Genomic DNA, 19,279 nt, shown 5'->3' on the forward strand with positions numbered 1-19,279 from the left:
AGGACCCCTCCAGAGATTCAAAGTGTGGAGCCTGCCACCACTTGCTCCTTTTGGTCTCCATGAAAAAAGGGCAGAGTTGGCTTAACTGCACTCATTTAACCTCAGAATTCCTCTCCAGACCCAAACACCATCCCAGCAGCATGCTGCATTGGACCCCACCCACCCTGGCAGCTGAACAAGGAAGGGAGCCATCTCCCTGGGGTTTCCATCAACCTGCAAATGTCTGCACCAGAGTGCAGTGGGGCCTCTGTCCCAGACGACTCCTGCTGGTGACATAGGTCAGCTCTCATGGCTACAGGACACCTGCCCCCGGTACCAACAACTCAGAAACTGTGGGAGACAGTCTGAGGCAGAGGAATCATCTGGACCGTTTTTCAAGGCATATGCACAACCAGCCCTTCATCTGCAGAGTTGGATTAACTGGTCCTAGGGCATTCTTCCTCCAGGGACCCCTCCAGGCTGATGACTGTTGCCTTCCACTGCTCATTGATAGTCCCTGCCTCTCTCAGCTGTCAGTCATCAGTCCCCAGCCCTGTCCTTCACCTGGTATGTGTGTGTGTTTGTGTGTGGGGGGGTAAGCTGCAGACGGGCTCCACTGAACCCAGGGGATAAGACAGCAGCTCCCATCAGATGTTCGGGCAGCTCTCAGGCCTGGGGCACAGGTGAAGGTGCATGGGAGCATGAGAGTGGTCAAGAGATGTTGCACCCAGAAGGATGCAAGGAGACAGCCATCCTCTTCCTGAGGGTGACCGGTGAGGGGCTTGCATGCTGCAGGCCCCTCATCTGCAGATCTGCCCAGGTAGCACTGTAGCTGGCAGCTGGTGGGAAGATCCCCAGGTGTCTCAAGCCTATTCCTGTGTGTTGTCCCATGTGCCACCCCTCCTCTGCCTCTGGCCCCTTCCCCCACTGTGTGGAATTCTGGGTTCAGAGCTCTGAGCACCGGCCTGCCTGGGGTGCCGCACACTCGGTGCTTGATGTGTGTGGTCTCTCACAGACACTGGCCATTGCTCTTTCCTGGAACCTCCAGATGTCCATTGCTCTCTGAGGATTTCTTGCCTGTTCTCTTACCTTGGATGCTGGTCAGTCTAACTTATTTCTTTTGTAAAATTAAGCTGTCTCAGTTATTTTTGTTACAATGTTAAAAAGCTGACTACTACAGAGGGTGCTCTGGGGACAAGTGAAAGGTGCTGTAATGCAGAGAGCACTAGAATGTACAAAAATGTCAGCACCTGGCTACAGTCAGCTCTCAAAGAACCCTGGGGATTTGGACAAGAGGATCTTAAGTTAATGAACCACAGATAACGCACAAATTGTATTTGATCCTCACTGTCACCTTCTTTAGGCCTGCCTTTAGTACTTTGACAACATGTTTTTTGTATTTGTTTTGTTTTGTTTTGTTTTTGTCCCCAGAGAGACATCTTGCAGTCCTAATGAGAGAAATCAATTAGAGTCAGTAGGTTGGTCTCAGGCTGAGGGAGGAGGAAGAAAAGTGTGGGCCCCAGATAAATTCAGGCCAGGGATCTCCTTCTAGCCTGTCACTTCCTAGCCAAGGGTCCTAGGAAATGCCTAAGGTCTGAGCCTCAGTTTCTTCCTCAGTAAAATGAAGACATTCATCCCATGCAGAACTGCTAGAATGTATGTACTATATGTGAAGTACCTGGTGCAGTGTCTGGCATATAATGAAAATTTAATGATTGCAAGTTATTTTTAGTGTTACTGTGACCCAAGTCCTACCACCCTCTCCTCTGGAATTGTTGTCTGATGCATATCAGAACATGCAACTCACGTATGATGTGTAATACCAAACCAGCCAAAATGCTTTGTAAGTAAATTTAGCAAAGTTTCCCTCTTGGGGGTTATCTTTTAAAATTTGAATATGACGGAATCACCCACTGGGTACAATTCAAAGCTTCCAGAATTTGATCAAGGACCAGCTCCTTCCCTAACTCCCAGCTGATTTTCCACCCAAATCACTATTTTAACCCCACCCAGAACCTAGTCCTTGTTTAAAGTTGTCCAAATGACATGAAAGGGTAACTTAATTGAAATTTTCTTCTAATTGAGTTAGCTTAAATCCAGGCATCATTCTACCTGCATATTTATCTAGAAATCCTTATTTCTCAGGAAATCTTTGCAGATGCTGAGTATAAAATACCTAGTCTGCACACTGTTAAAAAAGAACTGACAAAAGAACTCAGGACACCTTCCATACATGCTGCAGGTGCAGATTCCTTTCTGCTTTATCCAACATCCAGAAAGGATTGTACATAGCATTATTAAGTTCCATGCTTTTCTCTCAGCTCTCAGACCCACTCCCTGAAGGAGTAGCCTCTTCCCCAACCCAGGCCCATCACACGGAACTCCTACAAAAGGAAGCATGGTTTTCCAAAGCCTCAAGCTGCCTTGGCTCATAGCATTTACACTCAACTATCTTCACTTGAAGCCCCGGCTGCTCAGCTGTCTTTCCCTGATTCTGTGGGTCTCAGAGGACATCTCTCCATCTTCCTCCTATCGTGGCTGCTGCTGGACTCTACCCTTCTCTGCTAGGGTGGGTGTGGCTTGAACCAGAATCTCCACTCAGCACATGGCCTTCCACAAAGCAGATACTCAACACAAGTTTGGGGAAGAAATAAGCCAGAAAACAAGAGTTGTGTTTATTACAGTTTAATTTGCACCTGAATAATCTAACAAGATATAGAAACTTATCTTTTAATCTTTCAGAGTAACACACTGAAAGGGATAAGGGAATCAATATGATAACACTTAGCTTTTTTTCTCTATGTATTGCTAAATGCTTTTACTTTTCCAAGGATACGAATATTCTACTGCCATGGAATTTTGTTCCAAATTACAAACAAGATGGAGGGCTTCCCAACTGGTTTTACAAAATAGCAAAAACTCATTTGCTTATTCTGAAAAAAAAATAAATATGTGAGAAATATAATTAATTAACAAATATTTAGAAGCTAATCAACCTTTTAGTAAAAGTAACAACATTTTTAAATGTTCGATATAAAGAAGATAAATCCCTAAATCCTCTAAAGAAAGCAGTAAGATAAAGATATTATACAATTCATTACCTCTAGGTCCAGCCTGACCCTCCACTACTGAGACTTTTGACTTCCCTCTGAGAACAGAGTGAAGAATCTGCCTAATTTTACTCAGGGTAGGAGATGCTGATGCTGGCAATAGAACTGGCACTGGCCATGGCAGTAGTATCTACTGTGGCAATTCTGGCCTGGGCTCTCTCTGCCTCATCTCTCAAAGCCTCCTCATACCATACTGGGAAGGATCTTGGATCACTTCCATTGATCTTGGCCAAAAACTCCAGAAGACTCATCTTGCTGATCTCAGCATGGGCCCTTGGACCCCACAGGAACTCATAGCGAGCAGGATCACTGTTGGGTACCTGACGCCACTCCAAGTACCCTTCTTGCACCCAATCTTCTGTGAGTAACTTTTCGGGCTTCCCATAGATATAGTGCCTCTCCCCAAGAGACAACCCCATCCCAATCAGCACATCCCAGATCTCTTCCTCAGGGGCATAGTTACCACTCATGAAAATGACACTCAGGATAAGTATCAGGAGGCCAGTCTTGGGCATGCCCTGGACATCACTAAGCAACCCATCATAGGTGAGGCCCAGGGAGATAACGAGGGCATAGGAGTGGTTAGTGGGGTCCACTTCCTTTACATCAATGCCAAAGACCAGCTGCATGCATTCAGAGGCTTCACTGAGGATCACAGGAAAGTGATCCTGGTAATTCTGAATGACACACATCAGCATTTCTTCCTTGGTGGTGGGAGCATTTGTCTGATACTTGAAGAGCAAGAACTCCACCAAATTAGACACCTTTTCCTCTATCTTACTTCTGAGAAAAGACTCAGGCTCTCTCAGGGCCTGTGAGGTGCTAGGACCCTCCTTATCTTGGCTGCTGGTACCCTCACTGGATTGGCCCCATGGAGTGGAGGTCATGCCAGTAGAGGAGGAACAGGATACCTGAGGACTCTGGAGAGAACTCTGTGTGCTATCATCATCAAAAACCTCCTCTGAGGTGCTTGACATTAGAGAATAGAAAGAGGAGGATGTCGAAGAGGAGGAAGAGGAGGGAAAAGAGGAAGAACAGGTAGAGGAGGATGAAGAAGCATCCTCATCTGTAATGTTCTGTGTCTCAATTTGGGCCTGAAGGTCTTCTTCAAGCACATACCGCCGACGCTTTGGAGCTCGAGGCATGATGACTCTCGTTGGAGGCAGCAGGCAAAAGAATGGGCAGCAGCTGGGTTATGGGGACCCCACAGGCCTAAAAGAGAAAGGGACCATGTGAGTGACATCAATTGAAAACTGCACCCTTGGCTGTTTTGGCAAAAGCCCACTTACATTTTTTCTCTTTGGGTTGTGGTGCACTAGTGCCTCACACAGATCCTGTCCTACTGGTGAGACAGTACCATGAGAAGTGCAAAGAAACGGGTCAGCAGAGAGTGAGAATCCAGGGCTGTCAGTGAGGGTGGGTTGGAGTCAAGCACTGTGGGGTCCCTTGTGTTCTGCTGGTGGTTTGCAATCCACATTCAAGGGATGTACCTCACCTTGAGTCTTGGCACTGCTTCAGCCTTGTCTTCTCTGTGACCTAAGTGCACTGTCTCACATAAGTCTTTGACCAGCAGGTTTCTGGAGCTCCTATAAGAAGAATAGAGGGGAGTCTAGAGTTCAGACTGCAAGTATCACCCTGGGCCCACCAGTCAGGAAAGTGTGTTAGGTTCTGAGAGGTCCTCACTGTTAAAAAGTGGAAGATCCCCTTTGCACCCACTTAGAGTTCTCAATTTCCTCTGGCAGTTTAGACTCTACCACTCTGCTGTCCTGAAGCAACACAAAGCAGAAGTTCACCTCCCTAAGAGGCAACAAGAAGCAGTGAAGGGTCTCACATCTGGCAACACCTGGCAAAGCCTCATAGCAACAGTTTGTGACCCTGCTGTTCTATGTCTGATCCAGTTCCTTGCTATTGGCCTGGGAAAAGCTGCAGAAGACAGCTCAAGTATTTGGGCACCTATCACCCACGTGGGAGACCAGGATGAAGCTGTTGGTTCCTGGCTTTGGCCTGGCCCAGCCCCAGCCATCGTGGCCATCTTGGGAATTAACCAGTGGATGGATTATCTTTCTGCCATTCTTTCAAATAAATAAATATTTTTAAAAAACAAAAATAAAAAAGAAGAGGATGGCAAGTGTGGGGTCCAACTATATTGAGATGAGAGGGTCCCCCAAGTCCTAACTTTTATATTTGGTTGGGCCTGAAATAATTCTCTCTGTGATCTGAGGCTATAATTTTCATGAGATGTTAAAGAGGAAGTGTCCCATATCTTCTCATGGCTTACTAAAGGGCAGGATGGGGCTGGGATTCTTTCTGTTCTGTTGAAGGATATTTCCTCAGTCCTAAGTCTGAAAAATGGCATTATCTGGGACTCTTGCCTCTGCTGATTTGAGTCAAAATCCCTTAAATCAAGGTTTTCCTCTCCCTGAAAACGTCTACTTTAGATGTGTAGGCTACTGGATGGTGGTGGCCCACAGACAAAGGGACATAGAGGAGTTTGTTTCCTTAGGAGTTAGAGGTCCTCTGAGTTCTTCCTCAGGGCCCTCATCTTGACTCCTGGCCAGGTATGGGGTCTTTGCTGTGATGACATGAGTGAAGCTTTCTCAGACCAAGGCCCCCACCTCTTTGACACCACCAGGCTAAAAATGGAGGGTACCTCAAACTAAAAGTTCTGCTTTGGGTTTTTCAGAGATGGATGGAGAATGCCCTTGGTGCTCTCCCTCTGGGTATTCATATTTATTCCTGGAAGTACCTAAACTTCTTGTATACATTACTTGTATGCATCTTGTATACATCACTCCCTTAGAGCAATGCCTCCTCTCCCAAGAACCCTCCCCCACCCCCCAAAGTGGGAGCCTGCCACATCCAGCTACCTTTATGAGGGCCCTCCTAGGGCTAACAACAAGCAATGTTTAGATTTCTATGAGATTCCTTGTTTCTGGGCTGGGGGTACAATTAGTCCTCAAAAAATCTGCATTTATAGTGCTGGTAGAACCTCGGACTCCTCCCTCTTCTAACTAGAGGCTTTCCCCTCAGTAGAAGTCCTTCCCCTCTCTGAGAATCCCTAGCTAAAATCCCTAGCTTGGTATCCCTTCTAGTTGATAGTGGGGGTAGGGAGGGTTTGTATGGGCCCTTTTGTGCTCTAGAGTAGGGTCTCCCTCATTCCTCCCTCTTAGTCCACACTTTGGCCAGTCCTGGCGGGGCCTGGGCCTCCCACAGCTAACCTGACGCGGCATCTCTTAGACCATGGCAAAAATCTTCCTCAGATACCAGAAGGCAAACTAAGGGGTAGCCTCAGTCGGTAATTTATTCTGAAACTTTCCACAGCTGACAGCAGGAGCGGGGTAGGAGCATCCTACCTTCACGTCCTTTCCTTCTGTTTAGCTGAATCACACACCTAACAAAAACCGTCAGTTCCTTTCTTCTCCCGGAAGTCAGGAAATACCACATCCGGTTAGATGCTCCAGGGTCTCTCAGGGCTGACAGCAGGGGCGCTTTCTGTTCTGGAGCGGTTTTGTAAATCTAGGATCTTCTCCATTCTCCCTTAAGATCCTTTAAGATCTTAAGGCTCCCTTAAGATCCTAACCTTGTTCTTGAAACCTGGGACTTCGTCTTCTGATCTGAATTAGACCATTCACATGAAACTTTCCCCCCTCAGGCTTAGGGGAAGTTGGTCCTTGCCATGTCAGGCTGCATTCCTTAAGTCTCCAAGGGCTGAGGAACCAAGAAGCCTCCCGAACTCCTGTCAAGGTCCGGGATTTCTTTCTCTGTTGATTTCAGGCCATACCTTCAGATTCCAGCCCAAGTCTTCACTTCTTTATTTTTATAGTGAAAAGACAAGCTTCAGGGGTTTGGAATGTCCTGACATTTAACTGCCCATTGCAGGAATTTCCATTTTTTAACCTTCATTCTTAGTAAAAACATAGCTTTTACATCTCTACGAAATGTATGTTTTAGAATATACATAAATTTCATAAAACAATAGCTATCCTTACTATGTGTGATTCACTTGAAATTGTATTTTTGGTTCATTCATTATATTCTATTGAAAATTTTTTCAAAAAGGCCACTAGTCACTAAGATGGAGTCAGGTGGTGTTTAGCACAGACTCTGAAGTCACACTGTCCCAATCAACCCCATTGTCTCTAGTCGCTGATGCTACATGAGGGCTACCAGCATCTGTGGTGTGAGATGCTGTCTCAGGTTGTGCAATGAAGTGGGGACAGAAGTTAAAACTGCCCTCCTGGTCGCCCTGTCATCTGTCATCTATGCAAGCTACAGACCCACTCCAACTTGTATACTACTCCCTCCAACCCAAACTCCAGTGACAGTTCAACTGTCTCTTCCAGGGCTTTCTAATATTTGCTGTTTAGATATTAAGTGTGTGTTTTAATACTGATTTTTGGAGTATAAGAGAGCAATATACAGTTGTTGCTCATCTTGGCCTACAAGTAAAGCAGTAACTCTGTAAACAATTTGAGGATCATGTACATCTTTATAATGTTTTTCTTGTGTTAATGAAAATGTTGCTCATGCTCTAATTGGAACTCTGTCACTTGAATCTATCAGCAGCTTTTATTGTTTTCTCTATTAAGAAATTGTTCATTTTTGTTATGATTTCTTTTAGGTAATGTTTGGATTTTATTGCTCTTGTGAATGGGATATTTTCTATCACAGGTTATAATTTTTAAATTTCTTTTGTGTGGTAAGTTTCTTGATTTTGCTATAATGAGCTTCAATACAAAATTTTTCTGATGTCCTTTGTTCATTTAAATACTCCACATATATATTCTTTTGAATTTTCTTTAAAGCTAACCTTGTCATCAAATGTTACCTTTTGATCTTCAATATTTGTATCTCATTTATTCTAATATCCACAGCTCTGGTTGTGTATTCCAGTGCAGTTTTGGACAGTAGAGAAGATAGCATATATATACATTTTGTGTTTCTATGGCTTCAATTGGAATTCTTCTAACATATAACTTATATGAGTGTTTGCTATAGATTTTAGGAAATGTAAGTTTTGTTCTAGTGTTGATGTTTATTTTATTTTGATATACTTGTGTTGAATTTTTTTCAAAAATTTTTTATTTATCCATTGATGTGATCAAGTATATTTTCTGTTTTCATTTAGGTACAGGGAATTACAACTGAAAGCATTTTCTAATGTTAAATCATACTTTTATTCCTTGTATAGAGCCTGTTTGTTCATTTAATTTACTGCTGTGTTGAATATCTATTAAATTATTTAGAATATTTGTTGCTATGTGATGGAGCTTGGCTCAAGTATTATTTTCATGGGGTGTTCTCATCTGTTAGTGGAATCAAGGAGCGCTAGCCTAGCAAAGTGAATGAATAATTATCCATCTATTGTATGCTTTGGAATAGTTTACATAAGATAGTGATTTGCTTCCCCCTGACCATTTCATGTAACTAGCCTCCAAAACTACCTTGTCCTGGAACATTTGTAAGCGGTTTGAGTTTTAAATACAATTTCAGTTTATATTGTTTGATTAAACCTTTAAGTGTTCAATTTCATTTAAAGCATCAAATTTAAAGGCAGGATATTTATTAAAGATTTTATTTAAATTTTAAAATATTTATTCATTTTATTTGAAAGGCAGAGTGGCAGAGAGAGAGAGAGAGAGAGAGAGAGAAATTGTTCTTCCATCTGCTAGTTCACTCCCCAAATGACGGCAAATCCAGATTTGGACAAAATTGGAGCCAGAAGCCAGAAACTTCATGCTGATCTCCCACATGGGTGGCAGGGGCACTACCACTTCAATCATCTTCCACTGTCTTCCCACTTAAATCTGCAAAAATCTGGATTAGAAGCAAAGTAGCTAGGACTAAAACCAGCACTCCTATGGGATGACAGTGTCGCTTTCAGCCACAACAACAGCCAATAAAGTTTTTATTACAAAATAAAACTTTCAGCTCTTGCCACTTTAATAATTTGAAGCATATGTAGACATAATATAATTTTATTTCTAAATATTTAATATGTTTTATGAAAGATAACTCCTTTATGAAAATAAATCCAATATGTTCCCTAAAAATTTGTTTTCTTTTGCATCGGAGTTTCATCATGTAGATGTTACATGTATTCTGTTAGATTTAAATTTAGATATTTCATTGTTTTGGGTGCTAATATTTATTTATTTATTAAGATTTTTTTATTTATTTGACAGGTAGAGTTATAGACAGAGAGAGGGAGAGAGACGAAGAACAAGGTCTTCCATCTACTGATTCAGTCCCCAAATGGCTGCAATGGCAGGAGCTGTGCCGATCCAAAGCCAGGAGCCAGAAACAACTTCTGGGTCTTCCATGTGGGTGCAGAGGCCCAAGGATTTGGTCCATCCTCCACTGCTATCCCAAGCTACAGACAGAGAGCTGGATAGGAAGAGGAGCAGTTGGGAAATGAACCGGTGCCTGAATTGGATGCTGGTGCTGCAGGTGGAGGTTTAGCCTACCATGGCACAGCGCCAGCCCCTAATATAATTTATTTTTAATTTCAAGTTCCATTTATTTCATGCTAATACATAGAAAAGCAATTGACTTTTGTATGTTAATCTTTTATAAATTTACTTTATTTGAAAGTCAGAATTACAGAGAGAGAGGGAGAGACAGAGATAGATATATAGATAAATAGATAATCATATCTTATACATAATATATATCATATCTTATAGATAATAGAAAGATAAATATAAAAAGTTAAATAATTATCAAATACCCATGCGTTTTTCACTTTTATTTGGCAGACATATACTTCAAAAAGTTACTTGAATCAGCACCCAAATATGATCTTGTCATTACAATTGTTTGTCTTCCTTAAGTACTTTTAAATCTCTTCCCATTGCCTCTTTTTTTCCTTGTAATTTAAAAACAGATACAGAATAAACAGGTCTTCTGTCCAGTTTCCCATATTATACATTTTGGTAGATTTAATGCTTGTGGTTTACCTTAAGTTTTTCAGATCTTATTTCTGACACTAAAAAATGCTCCAGGCTCATAATTGCATTCATACCCTAGTTCAAGAATCCATTTCTCAAAGAATTTCTTAATCCTTTCACTGGATGATCATTTTAGAAACCTAGATCTCAGAGCTAGGTATGTCTGTACCTACTAGACAATTATTATTTATAGGCCCTCTCAGCGCACAGAGCAAGGAAATACCTATGTATATGAACATATACATATAAATATTGATATATGTAAGCACATTTTTCTATATTAAGCTGAACATGAGTTTATGATGATGCCTCAAACTCTAATCCACTAATATAAATATCTTTCTAAGTCCTTCCCTTGCTTAATGAATCACTCAATTCTGGTATATATGTGTAGTGGTTTCAGAATTATAAACCTATTTGCCTGAGGAAACAACTTTACCAACCAAAGTATAGCACTTACATACAGTTCTTTTTGACTTCAGCCTTATGACATTCATTGCCAAGTTACTTAGGGCAATAAGCTCTTACAACCTTCAGTAAAGCTTTTTTTCTCATATATATATTTTTTTTTTTTACAGGCAGAGTGGACAGTGAGAGAGAGAGACAGAGAGAAAGGTCTTCCTTTGCCGTTGGTTCACCCTCCAATGGCCGCCGCGGCCGGCACGCTGCAGCCAGCGCATCACGCTGATCTGAAGGCAGAAGCCGGGTGCTTCTCCTGGTCTCCCATGCGGGTGCAGGGCCCAAGCACTTGGGCCATCCTCCACTGCGCTCCCGGGCCACAGCAGAGAGCTGGCCTGGAAGAGGGGCAACCAGGACAGAATCTGGCGCCCCAATCGGGACTAGAACCTGGTGTGTCTGAGCCGCAGGCGGAGGATTAGCCTATTGAGCTGCAGCGCTGGCCTTCATACCTTATAATAGTTAGAATATTCCACTACATTCTGTATCCCATTTTGAAATATCTTTTTCTCCTATATTATTTTTTCAAACATTAACTTTCACTCTTGATGTATTCAAGTTCTATGATTTTTGAAAAATGCACATTGTCATGCATATACCATGTCAGTTTCTTAAAAATACCTTCACTGTCTTAATAAATATCCTGTTTTTAACTTGTTTACACTTTTCTCTATGTGTTTACCATTCCTATTTTTCTCTTTCCAGAATGTTATATAAATGAAGTCATTTACTTTGCAGTCTTTTCCCACTGCTTCTTTCATTTAAAAATATGAATTTATAATTTATTCATATCTTTCTATGTCTTTTGGTCATTCTTCTATTAATGAGTAATGTACTATTGTAAGGTTGTGTTACAGTTCATCCATTTACCTGTTAAAGTACATCTTACCTCCAGTTTTTTGCAATGATCAAATAAGCAGGTATAAACATTCATGTACAGGTTTTTATGTTGATTTAAGTTTTCAAATTATTCAGTTAAATGCCCAGGAGTGTGCTTTCTGTATCTATAGTGACACTGTTTATTTCTTTAGAAAGTATTTATTTATTTATTTATTTACTTGAAAGGCAGAGTAACAGAGAAAGAGGGAAAGCCAGAGAAAGAGAGAGCAAGAGAGCGAGATCATTCTTCCATCTGCTAGTCTGCTCCCAAAATGGCTGCAACAGCTGGGGTTGGCTCAAGATGAAGGCAGGAATCAAGAACTCCTGGTCTCCCAAGTGGGTGGCAGGGACTCAAAAATACTTGAGCTTCCCAGATGCATTAGCAGGGAACTGGATGGGAAGCAGCATAGCCAGGACTGGAACCAGCACTGTGTTATGGGATGCTCACTTTGCAAATGGCAGTTTAACCCTCTGAATCACAATATCCACCCCATGTTTAGCATTTTTAAGAAAATAACAAACTATTTTCCAAAGTGGCAGTACTATTTTGCATTCCCATTAGAAACAAATGAGAGTTCGCACTCTGCATTCTTACCAATTTTTTCACTTTTAGGTACTCTGGTAAGTGTGTAGTGGTATTTCACTGTTTCATTTTCAATCCTGTGATAACAAATGATATTCAGAATCTTTTCCTATGCTTAGTTGCCACATGTTTACTTTCTTTGGTGAGGCGTCTTCTTATATGCTTTGTTCAGTTTTTAGGTGAATTGTTTATTGTCTATTACTGAATTTAGATTTAAGAGTTCTTTGTATTTTGCATATAAGTTCTTTATTCGATTGGTGTTTTGCATCTGTTTTCTCATTCTCTGTGGCTCCTCTTTTCATTTTCTTTATAATATCTTTCACAGTGCACATTTTTAAAAATAGCATTCAACTTAGCATTTTTTTCTTTCATGGATCTGAATACTCATTACCAAATCTAAGGTCACACAGATTTTTTTCTATGGTTTTTCTTTCAGATTTTAGAGTTTCTGCATTTTACACTTAGATCAATAAGCTATTTTGTGTTAGTTTTTGTGGGAACTGTAAAATTTTGTCTAGACTTCTTTTTCTTTCTTGGCCCTTGTCTATACTCTTGAAGAACAGTGGTTTTTGTACTTACTACTTGTTAAATTCTTTATTTAGTGGAGGGTTAAGCTTGTGATTATAAAGAAAATCCAAAGTATGTCATTATAAAAATTAAAAATAAAAGTAAGAAAAGAAGGAGGGAGGGTGGAAGTGAAGGTAGGATGGGAAGTATCATTATGTCCTTAAAACTGTATATATATATGAAATATGTGAAAAAATTTTCCCTTTTATAAATAATTTTTAAATTATCTTTTTTCATAAAATTTCTTTTGTATTTTTCAGAAATTGGCTGACTATGGATATAGGTCTATTTCTGGTCACTATTTTGTTTTATTAATTTACATTTCTATTCTTTCATCAATTCCATGCTGTCCTGGTTACTGTAAAGCTTAAAACTGGGTACTCCAACTTTGTTGTTCTGCATTTTGGTGGCTATTCTAAGACATGCTTTTCCACAGAAAATATAGAATCAGTTTGTTGACATTTAGAAAATAGCTTACTGAGAATGTGCTTGGTTTCATGTTGAATCTATGGAACACCTTAGGAAAAACCAGCTTATGACAGTTTTCTGTCTTCCAACCCATGAACGTGAAACAACTTTCAATTTATTTTGGTCTTTGATTTCTTTCACGAATGTTTTGTAATTTCTACACACAGATTCTCTATTCTCTTTACTGCAGAAAGTTTGTGGAAATGGAAATAATAGATACATTTATTTTCATGCAAAAATATTGAAATCTATGCACAATTTTTAAATAATGTACATTGTCATGAACACTTTGAAGACCCCTCATACACGTAGATTCCAATTTTTTGGATCAAAATTACCTTATATTTAAACTCCATTTTCTACAAACTTTTTGAGGTATGCCCATGCATATTTGTTAGACTTGTACCTAGATATTTTATTGAAATTATTGAATATTGAATCAGACTTGCATACCCTATTTAGCTATTTAAACCATTACCTGCTGCCTCCCAGGATCTACATTAGCAAAAAACTTGAATTGGGAGTGAAGCCATGACTCAAAGCCAGGCACTGTGTTATGGGATGTCCCTAGTGGTTGGTGTCCCTAGTGGGGGTACTTACCACTGCACCAATCACCTGACATTGTTTTATCTTTCTTTAAGCTGCAATCCTCTGTTATTCTGGTGAAGACCTGTTGATGTAGAAGTAAAATGTAGGAGAGAGGAATCCTTCTACACTCTTGTGATTAAGTCTCAGTTTTTATTTTATTTTGTTTTATTTATATAAAGGGAACAAATTTCACATATACAGTTTTAAGATTGTAATGATAATTCCTATCTTACTCTCTCTCCCTCCTTCACTCTCACCCTTCCCCCTTATTCTTTTCTTAATTTTATTTTAGTTTTCACAATGACATACTTTCAATTTACTTTATATTCTCAGCTTAACTCTCCACTAAATAAAGAGTTCAACAAGCAGTAACTACAAAAACCACAGGCCCTCAAGAGTATAGCCAAGGGCTATAAAATGATCAAATCTCCGAAAGTCAATTTTGCTTATATAAATAATTTTTGTACACTCTATATTAGTTACCACAAATCAGAGAAAAGATATGATAATTATCTTTTGGAGACTGGTTTCTCAGTTTTTTAGTATGTTGTTTTACAGGGCTATGTCCTTAATGGTCTTTTGTTTTTATTTTATTTGTTTTGAATATTACCATCCTTTGCCACTTAGATGGGACAGAAGTCAGCTGAGTGCTCTTCTAACTGTGTGATATAAGGCTCTGGTAATTTTTTTTTCATGAGACAGTAGGTCTTTGCACAGGGTATATTTAAAAAGTGGTAACTTTCTCCTCACACTGCCAAATATATGAGATTATTATTATTTCTTTGGTTCCTCATTATGAGAATCTGGTAGAGCTCTTGGAAGCAAAAGCTAAGAGAGTATTGGGGCCTCCTTAGACTATAAGTCTAGGAATTTAACAATCTCATACCAGTGTGTCCTCTGCCTTCAGCAATTTATCAATGTTCCATTTAAGTGTACCCATCAATTTGTAGTTTCAACAGCTTCTGCTCCAGGTGTTGGTCTATGCCATGTTTGTGTTTATTCATTTGTCCTTCACAGTTTTGGAGTGGCAGTTTTGAATTCAACCTAAATTCTCTGACAGATCCAAGAAAAGTCATTGATTTTTAGCTTGTTCAGCTTTTTTTTTGTTGTTGTTATAATGGTGAGAGTGAAAATTTCCAAGCACTTTAAATATGAGAGCTGAAAATGAATATTTACCACACTTTTAAATGAAAATTTTAAAATTCATTTTGGCAAATTAGAAAAAACATAGAAGTACAAAAATAACCTTACAGAAACCTGTACCCATTAGCAGATTTTTATTTTCTACAGATTACTAAAATTTCAGCTTGTGTCTTAATTACAGGAAATGAGGCTAGAGTCTCAGGCCAGTCAAAAATCTATCAGCCAATGGTATTAAGTAGAACAAAAAAAATACTATTTTATTCCTTTTAGTATTTAAAATAGTAAGTTGTTCCTCAACAGTCAGGACAAGAGCTGATCAAGTCACTGTTTCTCATAGTGTCCATTTCACTTCAACAGGTTTCCCCTTTGGTGCTCAGTTAGTTGTGACCAATCAGGGAGAACATATGATATTTGTCCCTTTGGGACTGGCTTAATTCACTCAGCATAATGCTTCCATAGAGGCTTCCATAGAGGCTTCCATAGCCTTGGCAGACCATGACAACAGCCTAGGGTGATTACTGACGCCATAAATAAAAGTGTCAATTTGTTAAGTCAACAACAGGAGTCACTGTGCACTTACTCCTCATGTGGGATCTCTGTCCTTAATGTGTTGTCCAATGGGAATTAATGTTATAACTAGTACTCCAAGGCCGGCGCTGTGGCTCACTAGGCTAATCCTCCGCCTTGCAACGCCAGCACACCGGGTTCTAGTCCCAGTCAGGGCGCCGGATTCTGTCCCGGTTGCCCCTCTTCCAGGCCAGCTCTCTGCTGTGGCCCGGGAGTGCAGTGGAGGATGGCCCAAGTGCTTGGGCCCTGCACCCCATGGGAGACCAGGATAAGTACCTGGCTCCTGCCATCGGATCAGCAAGGTGCGCCGGCCACAGCGCGCCAGCCGCGGCAGCCATTGGAGGGTGAACCAACGGCAAAGGAAGACCTTTCTCTCTGTCTCTCTCTCTCACTGTCCACTTTGCCTGTCAAAAAAAAATAATAATAATAAAATAAACTAGTACTCCAACAGTACTTTATACTTTGTGTTTCTGTGTGGGTGCAAACTGTTGAAATCTTTACTTAGTATATACTAAGTTGATCTTCTGTATATAAAGATAATTGAAAATCAATCTTGATGAAGAATGGGATGGGAGAAGGAGTGGGAGATGGGATGGTTGCAGGTGGGAGGGAGGTTATGGGGGGAAAAAGCTGCTATAATCCAAAAGTTGTACTTTGGAAATTTATATTTATTAAATAAAAGTTAAAAAAAAGGTCTATCAGAATTTTCCTGAGCCCATTCTAGAGGCATTCAGTGTGTTCATAAGGGACATTATGGCTTCAATAGATTATTAGATTTTTTCTATTGTTTTGCTGTTATAAGGTCTGGCACTACAAGTAACTTTGAATTTATGTTACTTTGTACATTTATGACTACATCTCTAGAATGAGTTCATAGTAGTGAGATGTTTCTAGGTCAGAGGATAAGTGCATTTTCTATTTCTACTTTGCAATTTATTTTCTGGTATATTTCCATTTAATATAAATTGTCATGTATTCTGGCTACAGATTATTCGTTGTACTTTGTTACATTTTAAAACTATCTGATGGATTTCTATGTCACTCCAGTTCAGTTTTATTTATCTATATGTGCTAGAGTTTTGTCTTACTGTTTTTAATATTATTTATTAAATTTATTTTTCTTCTTTTCATATTTTTATTTCCTTAGATTCTGATATTAGTTTCTTGATCTCTAGATAATTTATAGCGAATTCATTTAAAGGTATACATTTTCTCTGAATGTCCTTATTCATCATCAACCACATTAGATATGTATTATATATAGTGATGTCATTGTCTTTCATGATCACACATTCATTTTTTTATTCTTTCCAGACATTTTCCATATGTTTTTTCTGTCTATTATCTATATCTATCTATCATCTATCTTTCTGTAAACCATCTGTCTCTGTCAGACTAACACATTTGCTGATTTTTGAAGTCCATTAGGGTACAAGAATTTGGATTGTATGATTTCTGTTTAGGGAAATTGAGGAAAGTTTAGTTTCCTAGTATATGTTTCAGCTTTATTTTTAAAGAAAGCTTTTATTTAATGAATACAAATTTCATAGGTACAGCTTTAGGATACAGTGGTTCTTCCCCCATACCCTCCCTCCCACCCCAACTCCTGTCCCACTTCCTACTCACTCTCCCATCCCATTCTTCATTAAGATTTGTTTTTAATTAACTTTATGTACAGAAGACCAACTCTATATATAAAGATTTCAACAGTTTGCACCCACACAGACATACAAAGTATAATGTATTGCTTGAAGACTAGTTTTACAGTTAATTCTCATCGTACAACTCATTAAGGACAGAGGTCCTACATGAGGAGTAAGTGCACAGTGACTCCTGTTGTTGATGTAACATTTGACACTCTTATGTATGACATCAGTGATCACCTGAACAGCTATCTTAGTTGGATATAGGATTCTTATTTGATCATATTTTTTCCTCTGAGCATTTAAAATATATCACTATAATATGACCTCCATTGTTTCTGAAGGAAACAATGTTATCTTGTAAATGACAAGTTATTTTACTCTTGCTGCTTTTAAGATGTTTTCATAGGTACCAGCATTGTGGCACAGCAGGTTAAGCCACTGCCTGTGATGCCGGCATCCCATATGAGCACTGGTTCAAGTTTTGGATGTTCCACTTTTGATCCAGCTGCCTGCTAATGATCCTGGGAAAACAGAAGATGGCCCAAATACTTAAGCCCTTGCCACCCATATTGGAGACCCTGATGGAGCTCCATGCTTCTGGTTTTGGCCTAGCCCAGCCTTCATCATTGAAGCCATTTAGGGAGTGAACCAGTGGATGGAAAATCAGTCTTTCTCTATCTGTCTCTTCCTCTGCCTTTCAAATAAATAAATAAAACTTTAAAAGAAGAGGATGTGGCATGGCACTGGACTTCAATGTTAAAATAAATTTCTCCTTTTGTTTTGCAGTCATCATTTTTACTATTATTTGTCTGATTATAAATATCATTACCTTTACCTTACTTGGAGTTAATCTAGTTTCCTGGATGTCTAGATTATCCTTTTCATGAAATTTAGGATGTTTTAACCAAATGTTTACTTGAATATTAGTTTCTGCTCTTTTGTCTCTTTTATCATGGGTCTTCATATTATGTGTGTGCTGTTGTGCCTAATGATATCTAAGACTATTCAATTTCCTTTTTTCTTTTTCCCATGCTTTTCCTACTTCATTATTTTATTGATCTTTCTTTAAATTTTCTCATACTTTCTTCTGCCTTTTAACATCACTGATGATAATCTAGTGAATTTTTCATTTGTGTTTTTAATTTTTTACTCCAGAATTTCCATTTAGTTCTTTTTGGTATAATTTTTATCTTTTTGATATGCCATATTTGATGAGACATTGTCTTTATTTCTTTATTTACTTCTTTAAGCATGATTTCCCTTAGTTCTATGAAAATATTTATAATGGCTACTTTGAAGTCTTTGTCTTTACATGAATCATAATTTTCAATGAAAATGGGACACTTTAGATAATGTATTGCAGCAATTCTTGGAAGAGTCCTACTATTCCAGGGCTTGTTATTTTCAGCTACTTGTTCACTTGTTTAATGACTGACTGAGGTATTTAGTGACATCTATTTCCCCCACACTGTGAACCTTCTGGTGTTGCTCTTCAGAGAACAAAGTTTTTGGCATGTGCACAGTCACCATTTATGACAGTGGTTTCACTGTGGCTTTCTTTGACTCTCTTTCCCTGGCCACATCCAGCTTTTAAAGACTAGTAATTGCACATCATCAGCTCAAGTCATTTTCAGTAGTAGCCTGGAACACAAATAGCTCCATAGACTACCCACTGAAATGTGGGCTGCTTCACGGAGATAGTTTTTGAGTTCAGTGTTTGAGATTTATCCTGACTCTTGAAGGCTCTTTGCTATTTCTTTCCCTGGTTCTTTCCGGTAAACTACCTGGAGTATGGTTTAGTTTATATGTCTATGAATATACCAGTCTGCTCTCTCTTATCTGATTTTATTGCAACATTCATTGTCCTGGGGAGTGCTTTTATGCTTGAAAATCTCCATCTTCCATATCAAATAAAGTCAGTTTCTTTTGGAAGAACCTCAGTGATCTCTGTTCATGCACCTTGCCTCTTCCTCTCATCAGTTTCTGAGCCATGGTTCTGGAGCTGGAGGCAGAGCTAGTGGAATTTTTTAAAATAATAGCTCTCCTGCGTGCTTGATGTGCCTGATAAGAGGAAAGTATCTGTAAATTTGAGTCTGTTTTACTTACCTGTCCTGGCACTGGAACTCTGCTTTATGAATAAAAGTGGCACAAACCAAGCCCCAATACTCCCAGTACACCGTGCACAAGACAGCATTTCTAAGAAGGCTGAGAAGAAAAAGGAAACTTCCATTTCCACTTGCAGTTTTCTGGAACTTAGGATCCGGAATAGGTAACTTAGGGATAATAAGAAATGATGTCTCACTCCTCCTGGGAAGATACTGCAGTCTTCAACTGGAGCCTGTG

The 19,279-nt window shown here is 39.5% G+C and overlaps 3 protein-coding genes across 3 annotated transcripts in view; 1 reads left to right on the forward strand and 2 right to left on the reverse strand.

The window, feature by feature from the left end:
• LOC138847567 (uncharacterized) overlaps positions 1-19,279 on the forward strand; it is a 673,630-nt gene that overhangs the window by 145,328 nt on the left and 509,023 nt on the right. Inside the window, exon 11 of the mRNA XM_089323952.1 lies at positions 3,477-3,760. Within this exon, the coding sequence (XP_089180078.1) occupies positions 3,477-3,760 (284 nt within the window). The remainder of the gene's footprint in view (positions 1-3,476; positions 3,761-19,279) is intronic.
• Positions 2,667-4,234, reverse strand: LOC100352046 (melanoma-associated antigen 10). Its single transcript, XM_070066567.2, has one exon. It carries the CDS (start codon positions 4,232-4,234, stop codon positions 3,158-3,160), a length of 1,077 nt encoding a protein of 358 aa, XP_069922668.1. The 3' UTR covers positions 2,667-3,157.
• Positions 4,166-19,279, reverse strand: part of GABRA3 (gamma-aminobutyric acid type A receptor subunit alpha3) — a 327,562-nt gene continuing 312,448 nt past the window's right edge. The window contains exons 10-11 of the transcript XR_011385360.2: positions 4,585-4,675; positions 4,166-4,301 (exon numbers count right to left, since the gene is read on the reverse strand). The gene's annotated coding sequence lies outside the window, so the exon portion shown is untranslated. The remainder of the gene's footprint in view (positions 4,302-4,584; positions 4,676-19,279) is intronic.

This window comes from Oryctolagus cuniculus, chromosome X (assembly GCF_051225735.1).
Source record: "Oryctolagus cuniculus isolate XC-2025 breed Fujian yellow rabbit chromosome X, ASM5122573v1, whole genome shotgun sequence".
Taxonomy (NCBI): domain Eukaryota; kingdom Metazoa; phylum Chordata; class Mammalia; order Lagomorpha; family Leporidae; genus Oryctolagus; species Oryctolagus cuniculus.